This window comes from Stegostoma tigrinum, chromosome 35, assembly GCF_030684315.1.
Source record: "Stegostoma tigrinum isolate sSteTig4 chromosome 35, sSteTig4.hap1, whole genome shotgun sequence".
Classification (NCBI taxonomy): Eukaryota; Metazoa; Chordata; class Chondrichthyes; order Orectolobiformes; family Stegostomatidae; genus Stegostoma; species Stegostoma tigrinum.
In genome coordinates this window covers 19,486,569-19,509,252 of record NC_081388.1, presented here as the reverse complement: position 1 = coordinate 19,509,252, position 22,684 = coordinate 19,486,569, and the positions used below count along the sequence as shown (strand labels likewise).

At 44.4% G+C, this 22,684-nt stretch overlaps 1 protein-coding gene across 3 annotated transcripts in view; it reads right to left on the bottom strand.

Moving 5' to 3' along the window:
* The window catches only part of LOC125447449 (collagen alpha-1(XI) chain-like), a 275,479-nt gene that overhangs the window by 8,311 nt on the left and 244,484 nt on the right, over window positions 1-22,684 (bottom strand). For all 3 annotated transcript variants that reach the window (XM_048521800.2, XM_048521802.2, XM_048521801.2), the window contains 11 exons: window positions 20,969-21,076; window positions 20,819-20,872; window positions 18,479-18,532; window positions 16,904-17,011; window positions 15,316-15,369; window positions 14,754-14,789; window positions 14,588-14,641; window positions 12,461-12,710; window positions 3,519-3,631; window positions 1,666-1,734; window positions 310-543 (listed from right to left, as the gene is read on the bottom strand). In XM_048521800.2, the coding sequence (XP_048377757.2) occupies window positions 310-543; window positions 1,666-1,734; window positions 3,519-3,631; window positions 12,461-12,710; window positions 14,588-14,641; window positions 14,754-14,789; window positions 15,316-15,369; window positions 16,904-17,011; window positions 18,479-18,532; window positions 20,819-20,872; window positions 20,969-21,076 (1,134 nt within the window). The remainder of the gene's footprint in view (window positions 1-309; window positions 544-1,665; window positions 1,735-3,518; window positions 3,632-12,460; window positions 12,711-14,587; window positions 14,642-14,753; window positions 14,790-15,315; window positions 15,370-16,903; window positions 17,012-18,478; window positions 18,533-20,818; window positions 20,873-20,968; window positions 21,077-22,684) is intronic.

The following is a 22,684-nucleotide window of genomic DNA, read 5'->3' as shown; positions in this document are numbered from 1 at the left end:
AAAGGTTTTTAGTTTAGAAAAGCATCGTGTGCCGGCACAGTCTTGATGGGCCGAAGGGCCTGTTCCTGTGCTGAACTGATCTTTGTAACAGAATACTTGGGTTGAACATCTTTGCTGAAGTCTGGTGTGTTGTTATTGCAGCCTCCCCCCAGTTTCCATTTCCAACCTGTTGAAGCTAAACAGTTACCCTGGAGGTGGGGGGGGGGGGGGGGGGGGGGGTCAGCTGACGTTATCCCAACAGCACAGGTCAAATACTCAACTGTTTACCTCCAACAGGTTGATCCCCTAGTCAGAAGAATTGTTGCTTACTTTGCAGCCATCATAGATGGCACTGATATACGGAGTCTTGGAGTGCGACAGCTCCTCATCGTTGGCTCCTAGGAAGCGCACTGCTTTCTTGTAGCTCTTTGCAGCAGCATCGTACCAACCAATGGACTGTTGGCAGTTGTAGGTGAACCTCTGCCGGGCTGCGGCACTCAGGAGGCGCAGGAAGGTCATCTGGACCACATGGACAGGATTGCCATCAGCATCAGTGTACATGAGCTTGGAAGAGAGAAGACACACGCTCAAACAAGAGTGTAGGGAAACCACACGGCGAAGTTACATCAACATTGCCTTGGTTGGCAATGGGATCTTTCTGTGTCCGGTTGATGGGCAGGCTAAGTAGGCAGCCGAGGAAGAAAAGGCTAGGAGGTTTTGCTGGAGGGATGAGATGGAATAAGGTGGTAGGAGGCTCAGTATAAATACCAGCATGGGCCGGATGGGCTGAATGGTCTGTGTCTGTGAGGGCAATTAACCATAGTCATTAGCTGAATTGTTACAGTATTTTGGAAAGGATACATTTTTTAATGTAAATGAAGACATGGAAGGTTAGACCTTGCCATATTGCAGAGAATATCCCAGTGTGTTTGTGATTTTTTTTTAATGACTCAAAGTTCAAAAGTGGAAACGAATGTGGTATTCACTTCATGGTTACACAAGGTCATAAAACTTTTGGAGAAGGTGGATCTGATAACTATTGTAAGAAAGGTGGTGATGAACTGCCTTCTTGAACTGCTACTGTCCTTGAGCTTTAGGGACATCTACGTTGTGCCCTTAGGATGGGAGTTTGACCCAGAGGCACTGAAGGGACGGCGATATATTTCCAAGCTAAGGTGTTGAGTGACTTGGAGGGGAACCTGCAGGGGGTGGTTTTCCCATGTATCTGCTGCCTTTGACCTTCTAGTTGGGAATAGTCGTGGGCTTGGAAGGTGCTGCCTAAGCAACCTTGGTCTGGAGTTACATACAGATCAGCAGCAAATCAGATGGGATTTTACAACAATCAGCAATGATTTAAATGGTTACCATTGCTGAGATTAGCTTCTAAATTCCAGCTTTATGAATTGAACTGCATCTCCAACAGTTGCCGTGTGATTTGAACACGAGCATAAGTCTGGAATTACCACTGCACTATCACCTAATCCTCACTTGGTCTACTCCTGCTTGCATCCCTTCCTGTGAGGAGCATTGTACTCAGTTACATATTTATTTGACCTTCTGTAACATTTGCAATGTGTTCTCTCTCCCTTTTGAGCACTCTAATGCGTTAACTCTCTTTCTTATGATACATGTGATAAATTGTCAATATTGGGAATAAAAGGCTCAGTCTTATTCAGGAAATCTTACCTGCTTGCCTCGCTTGAATTTGCTGTACCAGGTTCCAGGTTTGTCCCTTTGCCAAGATGAAACTTTAACCTGCAAAAGTCAGAGTGTGTGAACATGACAGTAGCTGTCAGAGACAGTATGACATGAGGTCAGCATTGTATCAGCCCTAGCGCAGACATACAGTGGTTAGTCACACTCAGAAATGGACAATAAACACTATAATCTGCATCAGTTCCAGTTGTTAAATTTAATAGGAGGGTTACCAAGTGCGGAAAGCAAGGGTTCGAAATGTTTGCCATTTGTTGCTGGCATCGCCATAACGAGGAGAGATTTGATGCACAGGCAGAGGAGATCCCTGCTTTCCTTTTGAGTGTCCCATTACTATGTCCTGATATTCTCTGAGGCACAGGGGCAGTGCATTGCCACTGGACAGGTAATCGAGAGCTCCAGGCTATTTTCCTTTAACGCAGAGTCCGCAAAGCAAGGACGATGTGAGAGAAAAAAAACCTCTCACTCGGTGAGTTTTGAGGGTCTGGAAATGCCTGGCAGTGTGATGGGGGAATTCAAGACAACATGAGATGAAATAGTGTGCAGGGGTATGGAGATAATGCAGGAGATTGGCATTAGAGAGTGGAGCTAATACGGTAACTGATGGGCTGAACAATCTCCTTCTGTGCCATAACAATTCTGTGATTCTGTCTGGGTATGCTTCCAGCTAGTCCCTACTGCCCCTTGTATTTGTGAAACTGTTCATCCATCAAAATCCGAGAGGTTACCTGGTAGAGGTCTTTAAAATTGCAAAAGGGGAATCATCAGCATATACTCAGAAAAATGACTTTCCCTATAGGAGGTACAAAACTCCAGTACAGCAGTGAAGTTACCAATTAATCCATCAGGAATGGAGAAGCAACTTCTTCACTCAGGAGTGCTGGCCGGGTCGGGGGGGGGGGGGGGGGTGCACAATGTGTAACTGGTTACTCAGTGGTGTGGTTAAGGTGAACAGCAGGGCTGCATTCATTTCAGAAGCAAGACAGACACATAAGGGAAAAACGCCATAAGATGTAGGAGCAGAAGTAGGCTGTTTGGCCCATCAACAAGATCACAGCTGATCTCATTACCCTCAACTCCACATTCCTGCCTTTACCCCATCAGAAATCTGTCTACCCCGGTCTTGAATAGACGCAGCATCAACAGCCCTCTGTGGTAAAGAGTTCCACAGATTCATCCCCTTCTGAGAGAAGAAATCCCTCCTTGTTTCTGTCTCAAAGGAGCAATCCCTTACTCTGAAATTATACCCTCTGGTCCTGGGCTCTCCCACAAAGGGAAACTTCCTCTCCACATCTACTCTATCAAGCCTTCTAACTATGTTGTTATATTTTATTAAGGTCACCCATCATTCTTCTAAACTTCAGTGTACAAGCCCACCCTCCTCAACTTCTCATACAAAAAGTTCTTCAATTCTGAAGGACTGAAAGGATATAAACATGGGATAAAAAGAAGAGGGAGGATAGGAAGGAGCATAACAGCAATATGGACCAACAAGGCCTTTATTTTGGGACTGCAAATATTAAAAACAGTTTTTAAAAGAATTAACAAAAAATGTTGAAGTTGCTGCGCAGCAAGCTTTGCTGTCCAGAACGAACTAATAGCAGTGGAAAGCACATTGAGTGCAAATAATTGCGAATATTTCTTTCTGTAATGTGTAGAACTGACTGAGAAAGAGAAGGAGAGGGCACACTGAATAGCACTAGCTAGTTGAGTGAGTGAATAAAGAGGGCCTGGAAACGCCACAGTTTGTATTCGATTGTGTGCGGTGTTCCTTTGATCGATCCATTCTGATCTCACTGCACCATGTAATGTCCCTGCTGACTTACCCCTTCAGTTCTCTTGTCAGGGAAAATACAGGTTTCTCCACCTGCAGTGAAGTTACAGAAGACCTTAAAGGAATCCTTGGAGCAGCCTTGATTGGGGTCAATCCAGTAATTGCCTGGGGAGGGAACAACAAGCCACTTTTAACATCTCAAAAGGTCGTATCATCATAAATGAAACTGGCACAATCATTTTAAACAGGACAAATGCAATGATTGCTTTCATTTCAAGAGGGCTGGAATACATCAGCAGAGATGTACTGCTGAGGCTGTGGTCAGAATGCATTTAGAAATATTATGAGCAGCGTCTAAGTAAGGTTATGCTGTCACTGCAGGAGGTTCGGAGGAGGTTTACAAGAATGATCGAAGGAATATATGAGGAGCAACTGAGGACTCTGGGTCTGTCCACAATGGAAGTTAGAAGGATGAGAGGGAATCTCTTTGAAATTTACAGAATACTGAGAGGCATGAATCGAGTGGACATGGAGAAGGTATTTCCACAAGTAGGACCTGAGAGCACTGCCTCTGGTTGAGGGGACATTCCTTTAGAACTGAGATTAAAAGTTTTGTTAGCTAGAGAGTGGAGAATCTGAGGAACTCATTGTCACAGAGGGATGTGGAGGCAAAGTCATTGAGTGTATTTAAGACAGAGAGAGATAGGTTCTTGATTAGGAAGGGGATCAAGGATTACAGTGGGAAGGCAGGCGAATGGGGTTGAGAAACATATCAACCATGATTGAAAGGTGGAACAGATGGGCCGAATGGCCTAATTCTGCTCTTATATCTCATGGCCTTAAGGTCTAAAGGTCATGTAGGCAGATCTTTGCAGATGCAAGTTGAAAAAATGTTTCTATAAACAAAATAGTTTCCTTTGGGCTTCAGAAACAGAGCACAAAGTGCAAAAAGAAACAAGGGAGCTCCCACAGATCCTTATAAATTACTGTTTAGAACCCAGCTAGAATATCATGCTGCATTCTGGTCACCACAGTCCAGGTGACCACATGAAGGGCTTGCAGAAATGCTTTACCAGAATGGTCTCATGTATGAGGGACTTCGGGGTCATGTTGAGAGACTGGAAAGGCAGAGGTTCTTTCCATGAAGGTAGAGAAAGTTAAAGTGTGGGGGCGGGGGGGGGGAATCAATAGAAATCATCAAAGTCACAAGGGGTTTGAACAGAGTTGGCAAACAGGTTTCCATTGGCCAGGGAAGAAAAATCACTGACAGGAGCAATGGGGTGAAATGACATGAACTTTTGTTTTTAAATAGCATGGCAGGTTTTGACTTAGATCTTAGAATCCCTACAGTGTGGAAACAGGCCATTTGGCCCAACAAGTCCACACTGCCCCTCTGAACAGCATCCCACACAGACCCATGCCCCTAATTTCCCATATCTAACCCACCTAACCTAAACATCCCTGGGCACTATGGGCAATTTAGCATGGTCAATCTACCCAGCCTGCACATTTTAGCACAGTGGGAGGAAATCCACCCAGAATGTACAAACTCCACACAGACAGTCACCTGAGGCTGGAATTGAACCTGGGTCCCTAGCGCTGTGAGGCTGCAGTGCTAACCACCGAGCCACTGTGCCACCCACCTGAGAGACTGGTGACTGAAGATTCAAAAACAGTGAGGGGAAACATGTGTAAAGCTCTAGGGAGAATATTTATGTTCCACATGAATTTGGAGCAACGTAAGTCATTCAGCACCCACCTCCCTTTCCCAATCTGGGGCCTGTCTACCATTTGATAAGATCACAGCTATCTTGATTGTGGATTCCACTCTAAGGTCCTGACTATGACGAAACCCTTTCATACAACAACTTCAAGAACTCGCCACACCCTTAGCCTGGTTGTTCCATTGCTGCTACAACACTTGACCCTAACTGACAATGTTTATCCATGTTTATCCTTTCCGCAGAAAGCAGGACAAATCAAGCCCTGCAATTGTTACTCCAGTCTACTCTTAATCATAGGGAAGGTGATGGCCTTAGTGGTATTATTGCTCAACTAATAATCCAGAAACCCCTGCAACGTTGTGGGGACCTGGGCTCGAATACTACCATGGCAGATGCTGGAAACTGTAATTCAATAACTGTCTGGAATTAGGAGTCTAATGGTGATCATGAATGCATTGTTGATTGTTTGGGGAGAAATCTATCTAATTAATTGAGGTTCTTTAGGGAAGGAAACTCTCATCCTTACCTGCTCTGGCCCACATGATCCAGTTGATCTGATTGTCACTTAGCTAATAATAAATAAATGTATTAAAAGTAATAAATGCTGTCTGGTCAGTGATGCCCACATCCCATGAATGAATATAAAATAAAACCAGCAAAAGAAGTGAAGAGGCACTTACTCTGCACTAACTTGGTCTTCAATTAGAGGTGTGGATTCCACCAGAGCACTCTGTTCCTGAGCTCATTACATGGAGAAGAGAGTTGACTTTAAGGTGGAATGGTTGCGACTGTGCCTGACATCGAGGCAACATTTGACCAAGTGTGACATCAAGGAGCTCGTATAAAATATATAAAACTTTAGATATTTTAAATTTAGTTTATATTAGTTAAATTTAGTTTAGTTTATAAGCTCATAAGGGGTAAGATAATTGCAGGGATAGACTTGTCCTGCTTTCTGCAGACAGGATATGCATGGGTGACATTCACAAGGTGAATCAGAAGATTGATATCCTTCAGAAGCATTCCTCCCTGCAACTCCTGAAACACACACTCACAGCAGTGCATTGGCATCTCCTGATACTACAACTAAGCCTACCTCAGCTCAGAGCCTCCCTCTCCCAGACCTGCAGAGGGCCTCTCCTGTTTTTTAATTCTTCACAGGATCCACAATCTGGACTCACAATTCTACTTGGCTTCACTGGACGCTAAAACCCGAAAGCTCTCCATCTATCTTCTCCTTTGTCCATCTTCTATCCACCTCCCCTTCTCTCCCTATTTATTTCAGAAGCCCTTTCCCCTCCTCCATTTCTGAAGAAGGGTCCCGACCCAAAACATCAGCTTTTCTGCTCCTCTGATGCTGCTTGGCCTGTTGTGTTCATCCAGCTCTACACCTTGTTATCTCACAAGGTGAATGGCATGTTTCTCCAAGGTTGAGGATTTCAAAACTAGGGGGCATATTTTTAAGGTGAGAGAAGAAATATTAAAAAAAAAGACATAAGGGGCAATTTCTTTTACACAGAAAGTGGTTCATGTGTCGAATGAACTTCTGGGGAGAAGCGGTAGGTGCGGGTACAGATACAATATTTAAAAGACATTTAGATATGTACCCATGAATAAGAAATACTTGGAGGGATACCAGCCAAGCAGATGGGACTACAAAGTGTGGAGCTGGATGAACACAGCAGGCCAAGCAGCATCTCAGGAGCATAAAAGCTGACGTTTTGGGCCTAGACCCTTCATCAGAAAGCCCAAAACGTCAGCTTTTGTGCTCCTAAGATGCTGCTTGGCCTGCTGTGTTCATCCAGCTCCACACTTTGTTATCTCGGATTCTCCAGCATCTGCAGTTCCCACTATCACTGAAGCAGATGGGACTAGTTTAGTTTGGGATTATGGTCAGCATGGAATGGTTGGGCTGAAGGGTCTGTGTTTGCGCTGTATGAGCTTATGACGCTAAAACTCGAGTCACTTGGAATCAGGAAGCACAATGGGAGAAAATGTCTCTTGGTTGGAGTCATAACAAACAGAATTAATGTTTTGAATCAATAGGTCCTCTCCGAATGCCATTTCTGTTTTACCATCAAATAATTGCTACAATGAGGTGCAGTTTTGAAGAAGGGTCACACTGAACTCAAGACGTTATCCATTTCTCACACCATAGGTGCTACCAGACCTGCTATGTTTGTTTCTCAGATTTCCAGAATTCTACTTTCACTTTAGAGTCTGATTTAGCTTATTTCTCAATTTTAGTATTTTTAATTTGATCTGAGTTGCCTCCACAAGCTAACTGCTTTTTTGCTGAGCATTCATTCATCTACAAGCTGTGAGAGGCGCTATCTTTCAGGTAAGACATTGAATTAAGTGTTGGTTAGGCAGATTTTTGTTGATCATTCAGGAATGGGAATGTTCAAGAAACGCCACCCGCAACAGATCATTCTAAGCGACTCCATTTGTGGGATCTTGCTGTGCTGCATTTACCCAATTCAGATGGACTGCATCCCAATCATTCCTTGCATGTCAAGTGCTTTGGACTGTTTCTGGCTCTACAAATACACAGCTTTCTCCTAGACAGCTTGATTTCCCTTCAGATGTGACGGCCATCCCCGTCTCTCAGAGCACTAAAAAAAATGGTATTTTAACAGCAATTTATTGCAGCTAGCTTTTAACAAATAAGTATAAAAGTCAAATGGTTTATGCCAGCTGAGCTCGTGATTTCAAACAATGCAGGTTGTCCTTTAGAACTGTTTGATTCCAAGAGCATTGCCTGGCACTTCCAACGCAGGCCATCTGACTCAAACACCCTTCACCTCTGAGAGGTGGTACGAATTCAACATGACAGGCCAAATGTTTCAGGTCACCTGTGGGTGTGATATCAAGTGGGTGGGCCTGAAGATTTGGCTGTTGCATTCTTGAGCCACCAATAGGCCCCTGGGTGGAGTGGTGTTTTTAGAAGGCACTTTCCCAGGGCCCAGCGGGACTGGTAATTAGGTGTTAAATGCCCAATTATAAACCTCGCCTTGCCTCTGCTTTAACCTTTTAAACTCTGTCATGGGATGTGGGAATCACTGACTGAGTCAGAATTTACTGTCCATCCCTAGTTGCCCTTGAGAAAGTGATGGTGAGCTGCCATCTTGGACTGCTGTAGGTGGACCCGCAGTGCCCGAAGCGAGGGACTTCCAGGATTTTGACTCAGTGACACTGCAGGAACAGCAATATATTTCCAAGTCAGGATGGCGAGGGGCTTGGAGGGGAATTTGCAGGGGCTGGTGTTCCCGTGTATCTGCTGCCCTTGCCCTTCTAGATGGAAGTGGTCATTGGTTTGGAAGGTGCTGTCTGAGGAGCACTGGGTGAATTGTTACAGTGCAGCTTGTAGACAGTTCACATTGCTGTTACTGAAATGGTGGAGGGAGTGGATGCTTATGGATGTGGTACTTATCAAGCAGGGGCTGCTTCGTCCTACATGATGTCGAGCTCCCTGCGTATTGTTGGGGCTGCATCCACCCAGGCAAGTGGGGAGTATTCCATCACTTAACCATTAACTCATAGACAGAGTGACAGGGTTTTGTTCCAGACATAAGATTATAAGAAACAGGAGCTGGAAGAGGCCATTCTGCTCCTTAAGCCTGACCTACCATTCCACAAGATCATGACTGACCTGTGCTGGGCCTCAACTCTATGTTTGTGCTAGCTCTGCCTTCACCAGCTCCCCCTCCCCTTCCATCACTCTCTCCACGAGCCCGAACTTCCCCTTTCCCCCAGTGCCTCCCTTCTGCTGCCACACGCCTCCCACTCTCTCCTCAAAGCCTTTCAATCTTTCCCGCTAAGCACTTACCCAACTCCCCCTTTTAATATTACAATCTTATAAATATTACAATAAGTTACAATTTATTCAGCAGCTTTGCTGGGAACAATTAATAAATTCACCGAATGAGTGTAGAGAACTGTTTGATCTCAACCCCTTATTATAACTTCACAAATGAATTAGCAAGTGAGAACATTTCAAGGGAACAATAATTCGACTGACAGTGTCGGGGTTGGTATATTACAAAGTCCTGGTGTCAGGCACTAAACCCAGAGGCATAAATACTCTCAAGTAACCGTGACAACTCAAGCACAACATCCTTTGAGGTAGATGAACACTTTTTTTGTGTCTTTTTATAAGGTCCTATGAGGCTAGGATCAAAGACAAAGGAGCAAAGTGTATTTCCAATCAATGCAGCCAATGTGTCAGTCAGATAAACTGACAAGCAGATCGCTTAGCAAGTTGTACAGTGGGAAAATAATACCTCCCGGTTGTCATCACAGCAATGCTTTCAAAGCCCAAATATTCGAGTTACATCAATGGACTGAAATCAAGGTTGTTTGCCAGCAAGAGAGCTCAGAGGGGTCGTGAGAGAGGAGATTAAAATCCTGAAGAGCTTAGATAAAAGAAATAAAGGGGAACTTGCCTAAGAAGGCTGAGGGTTATTAGCCAGAGAATACCGGTTTGGAGAACAGATTTAAAATAATTGTAAAAAGAGCCACAGAGGTGGAAATAAGGATAAACGTTGTTTACACAATAACTGTTTAGGATCTTATTGACTTCAGGAAGTGGAGTGGTGGGCACAGCCCTGTCTGCATCAATGGTGCTGAGGTGGAGATAGTCAACAGTGTCATGTTCCTGGGAGTGATGATCATCACCAATCTGTCGTGGTCCACCCACATTGACGTCACAGTCAGGAAAGCACAACAACATATCTACTTCCTCAACAGGCTGAGGAAGTTTAGTATGTCCATAAAGACTCTTACCAAATATTATAGACCCACCCTAGAAAGCATTTCATCAGGAGGTATCACAGCTTGGTACGGCAACTGCTCTGACCAGGATCGTAAGAAACTACAGAGAGTTGTGAATGCAGCCTTGTCCATCACGCAGACCAACCTCCCATCCGTTGACTCCATCTATACTTCTTGCTCACTCAGGAAGGGAGCCATCATCATCAAAGACCTCTCCCACCCCGGCTATAACCTCTTCCAATCTCTTCTGTCAGGCAGAGGATACAAAAGTTTAATCAAACGCACCAACATCTGTGCTTCTTCTCCGTTGCTATTAGGCTTCTCAATGGACCTCTCAAATTTCAAATCTAATGCTGAACTCACCCTGTGTGCACCTTCGCTGCAGCCATAACATTGTGTTCCTCACTCTGTTCTATTACCCTAATGCACTTTGTATGGTATGATCTACCTGGGCTGCATGTAAAACAAAACTTTTCACTGTACCTAGATACAAGGCAATAGCAAATTTAAAAAAAAAATGATCTGGGAAGGTGATGCCTGGAGAAAACCGAGTCTGCGGATGTTTTTGTGTGGAACTGGTTTGGAGGAAACATTCAAGGGTGTGGTGAAAGAGCAGTGGAAAAGGGCTGACTGGTTGCTTCCTGAAAGAGCCACTGCACACCTGATAGGCAGAATGGCCTTCTTCTATGGCTTAATGGTTTTGTACAGATTGTAAAGTGGTCGGCTAACTGAGTCTCATTCAATATGAGCTCTCTAATTGGGGCTGTTAACCTGGTTCAATCTGGGAGCCCTGGTTGTCATAAAAAGGGTGAGTGTTAGAAATATTGAGCTCCTGTAACGCCTCACTCAGGGGGATTGTCAAAGCATATGCACAGGGTGATTGATTTAGGTTAGATTCCCTACAGTGTGGAAGCAGGCCCTTTGGCCCAACAAGTCCACAGTGCCCCTTGAAGCATCCCACCCAGACCCATTCCCCTGTAACCCACATATCCCTGAAGACTATAGGCAATTTTGCATGGCTGATCCACCCCAACCTGCACATCTTTGGACTGTGGGAGGAAACCGGAGCACCCGGAGGAAACCCACGCAGACACAGGGAGAATGTGCAAACTCCACACAGACAGTCATCTGAGGTTGGAATTGTACCCGGGTCGGCAGTGCTGTGAGGCTGTAGTGTGGCTGTAGTGTAGAGTTATTTCAAGTTAATGATTTCACAGCACCAGGCTTCTCTGCAGCATAGGAAGTTTCAATAGCGCATCGATTTGTTTGTTGGAAGCTACAGCTTGTTTTGCAGGTCACTGATAGACCAGTTGGTTAATTCATCCATGTGGCCTGACGGCATATTAGTTATGTGCCAGCTGTGAGAATGCCACATGACCCACTGACTGTCACTTCCTCAGCTCAGCCCCCAAGTGATCGTAATATCAGAAGCTGCTGCTGGATATTCCCAATATTTTTGGGAAAGGTATCAGAGACAACATGAAACAGGATGAGGGTTTGATTTGGGGAACAGGTTTAGTTGCTTGGTAATACAGAAACTGCGTACTGTTGAAGGGAAGAGATAGCCTTTAATCCTGCACTCATCAGGGCACATGCAAGAATACTAAATTTCAAAATGTGTGTAAATTGTTGTTAACTTTGAAATGCGGAATTCTTGGTCATGTCCTGATGAGTGTGAGGTGTAAGGTTTTGATGTCATGTCTGTTTTGACAGTGATGTTCAATGAAGGGTTCACTGCTGGGAGCCCTGTCTCTCATCACACATGGAGCAGACTCAAGGCAGGAGCACAATCTGAAATGTTATGGACCAGACCAGACTCCCTCAAAATATTTTAAAAAGGTAGCCTCGACCCTAACTTTTTTCTTATTTTTAAGGCAAATGTAAAGTGCCCAGTTCCAGATACAATGCGATAGTCAAAACACTTGACACTGAGCAAAAACAATTAATTTAAACACTGCATTTAAAATACCACCAAAGAAAGAGGAATTTAGAATAACAACTCTGTTGGAAAAGTTAATAGAACAATAGATGCAGTAGCTATTACTAATTTACTGTTCCAACATAGTAACACTCAATAAACAAACCTCTTGGTGAAAAGGCAAGTTTAGAAAAACAGATTTTGTCTCTCACGCAACTAGCAGCCTAGGAAGAGAACGCAAAACTATGGCTGCAATCGACAGAGGGGAAGAATAGAGTCCACTTCTTCAAGCTCACAACAGCGTCTGCTGAAAGCTAAACGTAAAAACTAAAAATTAAGACAAGAAATCCAGGTTTGTGAGAGCTGGCCACACCCAGCCAGGCTGCTTTTATTGTTCCAACTTTTAAGAAAGTAACCCAAGGGCTCACAAGCTGTTCACTGGCTGTAGACTGCTCACGCCTCTACCTTATGACCTCTTCCAAGAAAACAAAACAGAATAAAATAACCTCTTAAAGCCATAGCACTGTCACAGAAACCAACAGCTCCACGTATTGAAGAGTTTTGTTCACATTAACTTACCATCCTTGAAGTGTGGGTGGCAGAGCTGAAGCTCCTTGCAGGTTCGGCCAGGGTTACTCTGAGTCCCCACTGGACGCCTCATCAGCTCCACCTCATCTTTCAGCGAAGATAGAGCTCCAAATACCTCCTCCATTCCTTCTGTGTAGTCTAAGAGACTCCCGCCGGTATCGTCAGCTTGCTCAGTCTCCGCGTGCCTTCTTGTCTTTGACCTGTATATCGGCAGTGGCTGTATTATCTCTGCTGGTGGACCCTGGTCAGTACAGAAACACATGACAGATGATATTGAAGGCAGAGAAGTAGGAAGTGATACATTTTGTCCAAAGAGTGAGGAGAAGCAGAATACAAAAAAGGGATATAATTCTGAATGAGGTGAGGGAGTAGCGGGCAATGGGGTAATTCATGCACAAAGCACTGAAGGTGGCAGGATGGGTAGAATAGTGGCTAGCACTGCTGCCTCACAGTGCCAAGAACCTAGGTCAGTTTCCAACCTTGGGTGGCTGTGGAGTTTGCACGTTTTCCCCATGTCGGCGTAGGTTTCCTCCGGCTTCCTCCCATGATCCAAAGACGTGCAGGTCTGAGTGGATTGGCCATGGGCAATTATCCATGATGTGCAGGTTAGGTAGGTTAGGCATGGGGAGTGTGGGGTTACTGGGATAGGGTAGGGGTGGGTCTGAGTGGATACAGTTATAACATTCAAAAGACATTTGGGCAGGTACATGGATAGGAAAGGTTTAGAGGGATGGGGGCCAAACATAGGCAGATGGGATTTGTTTGGTTTGGGAAACCTGGTCAGCATGATGAGTTGGACCGAAGGGTCTGAATCCATGTTGTGTGACTCTATGACATCCCCGAATTCTTCAAAGCAGTTATTATTGTGATGTAGGAAGCACAAGTGGCAAAGTACACAATGCAAGCTCCCACAAACAGAAAAAACTGATGACCAGATCATCTGTTGCCCCTCAGATGTTTTGTGAGAGCCCAGTGGGCTGAACGGCCTGCTTGCACACTGTAGGGTTGTATGCGACTCTATGACAGGTTGAGAAAGCAGTTGATAAGGTCATATGGGCTTTATAAATGGAGGACAAGGGTACAAAAGCAAGCAAGGTTACATTGAACCTTCATAAACCATGAGAATGGCCACGTCTAGTTGTGGGAACCACACCTTTGGGGTGGAAAGGCATCTTAAAATGCCATACAAGGTGACTGGTGAAGTGCAGGAAAATGGGACTTGAATAGATTGATGTTTGATGGCCGGTGTGGATGCAATGGGCTGTAAAAACTCTAGACAGGGCACAGAATAGCTCCATATGATTAATCTCGGCAATGAAAGTTTTCACAACTGGCAACTGATTGGATAATGGTGAGGCGGTTTTATAATCATTCATGGGGTGTGGGCATCTAGCATTGATTGCCAATCCTTAGTTGCCCCTGAGAAGGAGGTGGTGAACCGCTGCAGTCCATGTGCTATCAGTAGATCCCATGATGCCCTTAGGGAGGCAATTCCAGGATTTTGAACCAGCGACACCAAAGGAACAGTGATTTATTTCCGAGTCAGAAATGTAAACCTGTAAGTAATTCGATGGTCTTTGAAGATTTCCCAGGAGTAACAAGGAGTTCAATGGGGCCTTTTTGTTATCCTGTGAGAAAATGCTTAATTATTGCAAGTATAATCTGTCAACTGGATCTTGTGGTGTGGTGGCAGTGTCCCTACTTCTGGACCTGGAGTTCTGCGTTCAAGTGCCACCTCAGGAATGTGATGGACTCAGAAAACCGCCCTGGTACTAGAGCCAGTTAGTGAAGAAAAACATAGAATGGGCATCTCATGTCCAAATGGATAAAAATAGGTGAACTTTAAAATCCTCTTACACCTTCTGGACAATTTGCTGGGAATGGGATTAGAATGGTGAGATGGTCAGTGTAAGCTCAATGGGCTAAAGGGCCTTTTCTGTGCTGTACACCCTCCATTGCCTGCCAGATAGGTCTACGTCCAGGTGAAGTCTTCAGGTGACAATGCCAGTTCCATCCATTCTCCCGGTACCTCCCACAGCTCTCTCTCCCACTGCCCGTTCCCTGACCTCCACATGCCCCCTGCCTTCCCTCACTTCCCCGACAAGAAACAAAGCTTACAGGTGGACCTGGAGGGCCAGGGGGTCCAGGGTCGCCTTTGAATCCCACTGGTCCCTGCAAGGAGAAAAAGTGAGAGCACACGATGGTCAGTTCGAGGACCTGGAGTTGATGCTGCCCAAATTTATCCATCACGGACCCCAATTAAATAATCCATCAAGCTACTTACTTCAGAACCTTTCGATCCTTTTGAACCCTGTTGACCCTAAATCAAAAAGAACAGGGAGAGGGGAATATGACAGCCTTAGTCAACAAGTCATCAAGAAAGTCAATGCTTCAGAATAGTCCCATGCTGTCTCCGTATCATCGAAATAAGTTATTGTTCATGGGATGTGGCAGCCATCTTGTTTCAATCATTGCCCATCTCTAACTGCCCAGAGGTAGTTAGAGAAAAGAGTCATATATGGGCCGCAGCAGGTAAGGATGCCAGATTCTCTTCCCCAGAGGGGAATTAGAGAACTAGCTGGGCTTTTGCAGTTATATCACATGGTGACCATTTGGCTAAGCTTTTATGGAATTCAAATATCACCATTGGCAACGGTGAAATTTGAGTCCAGATCTCCAGAACATTGGGTTCCTGGATTCTGGGTGCAGTGACATTACCACCATGTCACTGCCTCCCTGCCAGAGTTCCAAGGCAAGAGCAGAAAGCCGGCGAGTAGACAGCAGAAGGACCAGAGTGCTAATTTGGTGGATAGCATTCTTACAGAAACTGTAGTTTGTCTACTTACTGGTAAACCAGGAGATCCACGTGGGCCTATTGGACCACTCAAACCTTGGAGACCCTGAAAGCAGGAAAAAAAAGAAGAGAAGATTAAGTCATGAACCTAATCACAAGCTGAGATAGTATCATCTATGGGACGGCTCATAGACACATATAAAGATAAACTGAGAGGTGACAGCAAGACTTATAAACATTTTGGAAAGTTACCGCACTCATTGAGGAAGCTGAACTGTTTGACTCTCATGCTTTCAAAACATAAATTAGATACTCTGCATGAGGAAAACATATTGACGAGGTTGACTTTAAGATCAGAAAGCGCATAGAGCACATACTACACTCTCCAAAAGTAACAGTGGTCAGTTGAGGGTAATGATCAAACATAGATCATTACCCTCAACTGGACTGGCATCCAATTAGTCCACCTTTTCATTAAGCCCTGGCTATGGAAACTGGTTTCAAAGCTCGCATTTTATTTTTCAAATGGATCCTAATTGTAAAAGGAAAAGGAGAAAAGAGGAACGGAAGAAGGGAAACTAAGAAAAAGTGTTTCTTCAAGATTCCTTGCAAAATGAGGACTGTAACTGAGATTAGAAACTGTAGTGATTGGAACTACAAGATCCTTGATCGGGGCTGTTAACTTGGGTCAATCAGGAAGCCTTGGCTGACAGATATAAAGAGGGGATTTAGAGTCTCCTCACTTCAGAGGCCTAGCCAGTGTCCTGTGGTCATGTAAATAAAGTGTGGCTTGGTGATGGGATATCGGCATCTGCACAGTTATTTCAGAAACCAAAACTTCTGGGGGAGTCTGAAACGTGCTGTATTGTATAAAGAGGACAGTTCACTACCCCAGCTCAGACATAGATGGTGAGTCCAGTGGGGCAGTACAAGCAGACTGATGAAGACAAAGACTGAAACCTGAAGCTGTGAAGAAGCAAAGATGTGGTTGTTGTAGCTGTTTCTGTTATTTGAAGATAATGGATGGATTAAAACCATTCAAAGCATCACAGTCAGAGTGGAGGAGGCTCTGTGGTTGTGTGGTATTCCCAGTTCTGACTGTACCTATGGAATTTGGGTTGGTAAGTTGCTTCTAGCAGTTGGGACTTGGGCTATATCCAGGAGAGGAGCTGAAATTTTTCATGAGGAAGACAGGATCTCATGACTGTGATTGATGATATATATGCTGAGCACATTGTAGAACCATTTCATAAGGTCTGTCTTGGTTGTACCCCCCATTAAATAATGTTCTATAGTTTGTAAGTGACTACAATTTGCTGTCAATTCATTTTTTTTAACTTATGTGGAGTCTGGGTTTTAGCGTAAAGAAGATTGAGAGGATATTTGGTGTATGCTTGTTTGACTGTTGTAATGTTAAACTTTTTCTGTTCTAAATTGTGGAAACCTATGAATTCTTTCACTAAACAATCGAGATCTTGATATTTTCTTTTTGAAATGTATAGTTACTGGTCTCTCTCAGAATGTAACACTCTCCAGAACCACTGGCTCTCACACCCAACAATATCAGAGACACTAGCTGGAAGATAAAAGTTTTAGGTCTGAATTGTAAATTGTAATCACTGTGCGTTGCTTGTGCTTACCACATCCCCCTTGGTGCCTTGTATCCCTTGGATTCCTGGGAGACCTCGATCTCCCTTCTCACCCATCTCACCAGGAGGTCCAATTAACCCAATTAATCCAACGTGCCCCTAGAAAAGTCAACCAGGGAAGAACAACATGAGAGTGAGAACGTTGCTGATGCATCAGTCACCATCCAAAATGCTTGGAGCTCAGTGGGTCTCCCACTTGACCCTGTTCAATCACCAGACTGATTCTGCGAAGGGCTGGCCATCCAGCCCACTGCAGTGCTCACAGCCTTTCACTCAGAGTTATGGCAAGTTAGAATTCCATCACATGATATAGGACGAAAGAACAACTGTCACTCAAAACTAAAAGAGTAGAGTGTAGGTCCGTTTGGAACAATCTTACAAGTTATTTCAGTTACTGTAGAAGTCCTCTGGGGATCATCAATGAATTGATGAATAGGATAATAGGTCAGCTCAACATCGTGGGCTGTGCTGTACTGTTTTATATTCTATGAATTGTGTGTGTGTGTGTGTGTGTGTGTGTGTGTGTGTGTGTGTGTGTGTGTGTGTGTGTGTGTGTGTGTGTGTGTGTGTGTGTGTGTGTGTGTGTGTGTGTGTGTATGCGCCAGTGCATTTAATTGTGTGTATGCTTTTACATGTGGTTTGCTTGTGCACATGTGTTTATGTATTGCTATTTGCTTTTTTGTACATATACGTGTGTATCCACTTTGTGTGTGGGTACAAGTACACATGTGTGTATATGTATGAGTGTATGTGTTTTTGCGAGTATGTGTGTGAATGTGGTTTTGTGTGCATGTATTTGCGTGTGCGCGTGTATGTATACATTTGTAAATGTCTAGGCTGGATTCTACAGACTTGGGAGGGTGATGGCATGCTCGTGATCTCTTCCAAAATCAGTGACTAGACGATCAGGTCCCATCCCTCAGTGGCTTGAGCAGCATCAGAGCTCAGCAGTGGGTCCACAGGAGATCCAGGGAGATCCTCAGCAGGATGTGGACCCAGCCAAGTCCCAGGCTTTTCAAGCGGAAAGGAAGGGGATCAAAGAGGGTTGAGGAAGTGGGATTTGGAGACTAGATGGGGAGGAACAAAGAGGAGGAGGGCAAAGGGGAGAGGTCCCCAAAGTGAATGTTATGCCTCCCACTTGCTAAGAGAGCAGCCTTCACAGTCCTGCCCCCCTGCTCCTGCCCAGTGGAGGGGGATTGAGGGGCTGAACTGGGGCAACAATTAGCCACTTAAGACTCTCAAAACGCCCAAGTATTATTATCCAGGCTAGTGTGCCTCAACATCATGGGGAAGAGGTTGCAGGGCTGCGCCAAGCAGGATAGAGGATCAATAGCCATTCAACAATCTTACATGATGCTCACTGTCAGGCTAAAAACCCCAGTTATGGGACTGTAAAAGTCAGCCCTGTGTATGTATCATATTGTCACCGAAGGACATTCAATGAAGCTGGGGTAAATGGGAATTTGATTCCACAGTCCAGTGTGATGGCTAAATTAATTGAGGAAAATAAAATCCGGGCAGCAATCCTTCACTAGTACGGCATCTCTCCAAGTGAGATTTACCCACCTTGTCACCTTTTAACCCTTGAGCACCCCGGAGACCAGGCATACCAGGAGGACCCTAAGCAATGGAAGCAAACAGAGAGTTAAACAATTCAAAGCAAGCAATTCACACACACACACACACACACACACACACACACACACACACACACACACACACACACACACACACACACACACACACACACTCACATGGGACAGAAAATAAAATATGAAAGTAAGCTAGCTCGTAGAATAAAAGAAAATTGTAAGAGTTTGATTTAGAAACATAAAAGGTAAGAGAGGGACAAGAGTAGACATTGGACGGCTGGGAAAATGTGGCTGGACATGTAGTAATGGAGAACAAGGCAGTGGTAGATGAACTGAATAGTCATTTTGCATCAGTTTTCACGGTGGAAGACACCAGAAGCATACCAGAATTTCAAATGGGTCAGGGAGCTGTGGCGATTATACAGGCCATGACTAAGGGGAAGGTGCTTGGCAAGAAAAAAGGTCTGAAGGTGGATGAGTCACCTGGACCAGTTGGACTACACCCCAAAGTTCTGAAGGAGATAGCCAATGAGATTGTAGAGGCATTGGTGGTGATCTTTCAGGAATCACTGGAGCCAGAGAAGGTCCCACAGGACTGTAGAATGGCTAATGTAACACTCTTGTTTGAGAAGGGAGAGAGGCAGATGACAGGAATCTATAGGCTGTTTAGCCTGGCTGTTATTGATGAGGTTTTAGAGCCCATTACTAAAGATGCGATTATGGAGAACTTGGAAGCACATGGTAAAACAGGGCTGACAAATCTGGTAGAACTCATTGAGGAGGCAACAATGAAATTAGACAAACGAGAGACTGTGGATGTGAACTATTTTGAATTTGCAGAAGGTCCTTGTCAAGGTGCTGCACAGGAGGCTATTAAATAAACTAATAGCCCACAGTATTAAGGGCCGGGTATTGCATGGATAGACCATTTGCTGACTGACAAAAGGCAGGGAGTGGGGATAAGGAATTCTTTTTCAGGATGGCAGCCAGTGACTAGTGGAGTCCTGCAGGGTTCAGTGTTGGGGCCACAACTTTTCATTTGATACATAACAATCTGGATAAAGGAACTGAGGGCGTTTTAACTAAGTTTGTAGATGACACAATGTTAGGTGGAGGGAACAGCAGTGTTGAAGATGCAGGGAAGCTGCAGAAAGATTTGGACAAGCTAGGAGAATGAGCATATAAGCGGCAGATGGGATACAATGAGGAAAAGTGTGAGTTTATGCACATTGGTCAGAAGAATAGAGGTGTAGACTATTTTCTAAGCAGGGAAAGGCTTTGGAAATCTGAAATGCGAGAAGACTTTGGAATCCTAGTTCAGGATTCTCTTAAGGCTAACATACAGGTTCAGTTGGCAGTTAGGAAGGCAAATGCAATTTTGGTAATCATTTCAAGAGGGCTAGAATACAAGAGCAGAGGCATACTGCTGAGGCTGTTTAAGGCTCTGGTCAGATTGCACTTGGAATATTGTGAGCAGTTTCTGTCACCTTATCTTCGGAAGGATGTTCTGACGATGGAGGGGTTGTGGTGAAGGTTTATCAGACTGATTCCTGAGATGGCAGGACTGACATATAAAGGGAGACTGAATCAGTTAGGGTTGTATTCACTTGAGCTCAGAAAAATGAGATGGGGGTAGTCTCATAGAAACCTATAAAATTCTAACAGGACTAAACAGGGTAAAACACAGGAAGGACAGTTCCGATGACTAGGGAGTCCAGAACCAGGGGCTCACAGTCTAACGCTGCAGGGTGGGCTATTTAGGACTGAGGTGACGCGAAGTGACTTCACCCAAGGAGTGGGGAGCCTGTGGAATTCACTACTGCAGAAAGTAGTTGAAGTCAAAACATTGAATGTATTCAAGAAAGAATTAGATATAGATCTTAGGGCTAAAGGGATAAAAGGGTTTGGGGGAGATAGCGGGAACAGGATACTGAATTGGAAGATCAACCATGATCCTATTGAATGGACAACAGGCTCAGTGTGACGAATGGCCTCCTCCTATTTGCTATGTTTCTCTGAAAAAAGGGCAGTAGGTAACCACTTAACAAGTTAACTGCCTGTTCCTCCTGTCCTTTAAATTGTTGTGATGATTTGAAAGACAGTATTCTTGTGAAATATCCTGATGATGAGACCAAGATGAAAAGTTTTGGCAACACTTCTCTCCTTTCTGCAGTAATAACTTGAATTGTGAGACTGCCAGAGCTTTGCTCGCTTACAATGTGTGGAGTACAGGCAAGCAGATAGGAGTCTGGTGCAGACCAGCCATGGTAACACTGAATAGCAGATCAGATTCAAGGGACTGTTCCCATCTTACCATTGGTCCTGGGGGACCGGCCTGGCCAGGGGGTCCGAGGAGGCCTTGTTCTCCCTGTTGAAGAAGAAAAGACATTGTGAGGGATTATTTGTTAATATATGCAGCAATTTGTAATGGCAGCGATCACATTCTCTTTGCATCTTCACTTACTGTAGGGCCAGGTATCCCTCGGAGACCTTTTGGTCCAACGTTGCCTGGTGACCCTTGTGGGCCTATAGGCCCGGTCCTGCCTGCTGGGCCTTCCTGTCCCAGAGAACCCTGTGTGAAAAATAAACAAGGTCACGTGGAGTCATTTGGCTAATAACTGTGATATTGTGGTTATAAGGAGTGTATCCTAAAAGGCAAATGCTTAATTCCACGACATGACTAAGTTAAGAGCCTTTTCTCTTAAGCCAACTAGTCTGCCCTTCCAAACACCTGATAAATGGAATACAATGTGCAAAAACGTAAGGTTATGCACTTTGGTAAGAAGAATAAAGATGTAGACCATTTTCTAAATGGGGCAAGACTTGGGAAATGTGAAGCACAATGTATGTTGGGAGTCCTAGTTCAGGACAGTTTTTTTTAAGATTAACTTGCAGGTTCAGTTGGCAGTTAGGAGCGCAAATGCAACCTTAAAGTTAACATTCATTTCAAGAGGGCTAGAATACAAGAGCAGAGATGTGCTGCTGAGGCTGTTTAAGGGTCTGGTCTAACTACATTTGGAGTAATGAGAGACAACAGACACATTCCATCCAGAAGGATAAGGGCAGCAGATGCATGGAAACAGCCCCCCTTGCAAGTTCCCCTCCAAGCCTCTCATCGTCTTGACTTGGAAATATATCACCATTCATTCATTGTCGCTGGCTTAAAGTCTCAGAATTCCTCTGTTACCAGCATATGCATTCAAAACTTCAGCAATTCAAACAGGCAGCTCACCACCACCTTCTCCAGGGGCAATTAGGATGGGCAATAAACACTGGCCCAGCCAGTGATGCCCACAAATTGGGAATGAGCTTTTTTTTTGGAGAATTTGAGCATTGTGAAAATAGCTCTTGAAACAAAATGACATTTTAAATGCAGAATTAAGTACAATCCATCATATCCCCCCAGAGACACGACTGAGTGGAGAATACAAAATTGGTTTTAGCAGCTTTCGCTGTTGATCACAATTCACCACCAATCACGACCAAATTATTTGCAATGCTCAAGAAGCATGCAGGGAATATTGACACAGCTTTATGTGTGTTTTGTCTGTACTATGTAAATCATCAACATTTTAGAAACCAACTTCTGCCAATTTTGAGATTGCAATTTGAGAAACATTTCTAATTAAGCTGAATTTTTCCACTGTATCCAATTCTGATAACAAACCCCCTTCCCAATTAGTGTACACATGGTCCTGAGGGGATTTGGCAGAGTGGATTCTAAGATTCCCCCTGTTGGAATGACAAGGAGTGCAGGAGTATGTTTAAGAATGAGAGGCCTTGCTTTTGAGACTGAAGTGAAAACAATTGTGTTTTTTATTTTTCACAGAAGATCGCTGGACTGTGGGATTCACACCTCTGGAGAGCAGAGTGCAGATCCATGAATATATTCAAAGCCAAGCTCTTGATAGACACAGGAGACATGGATGATGGGGATCAGAGAGAAGATTCGAGTTCAGGCCACAATCAGGTTAGCCAGGATCTTACTGAATGATCTACGCCTGTTCCCAAGGGCCAAGGTCCGACATTGTGCTGCAGACAATTTCCACCTTTCAAACTCCTTCCCATATACAGGCAGTCCGAGGGTCGCAAATGAGTTCCATTCCTGAGATGATTTGTACATCAGTCAGTTTCACAATGTAAACCAGGCGCGAGCAAGAACAGGACATGAATGAATGAA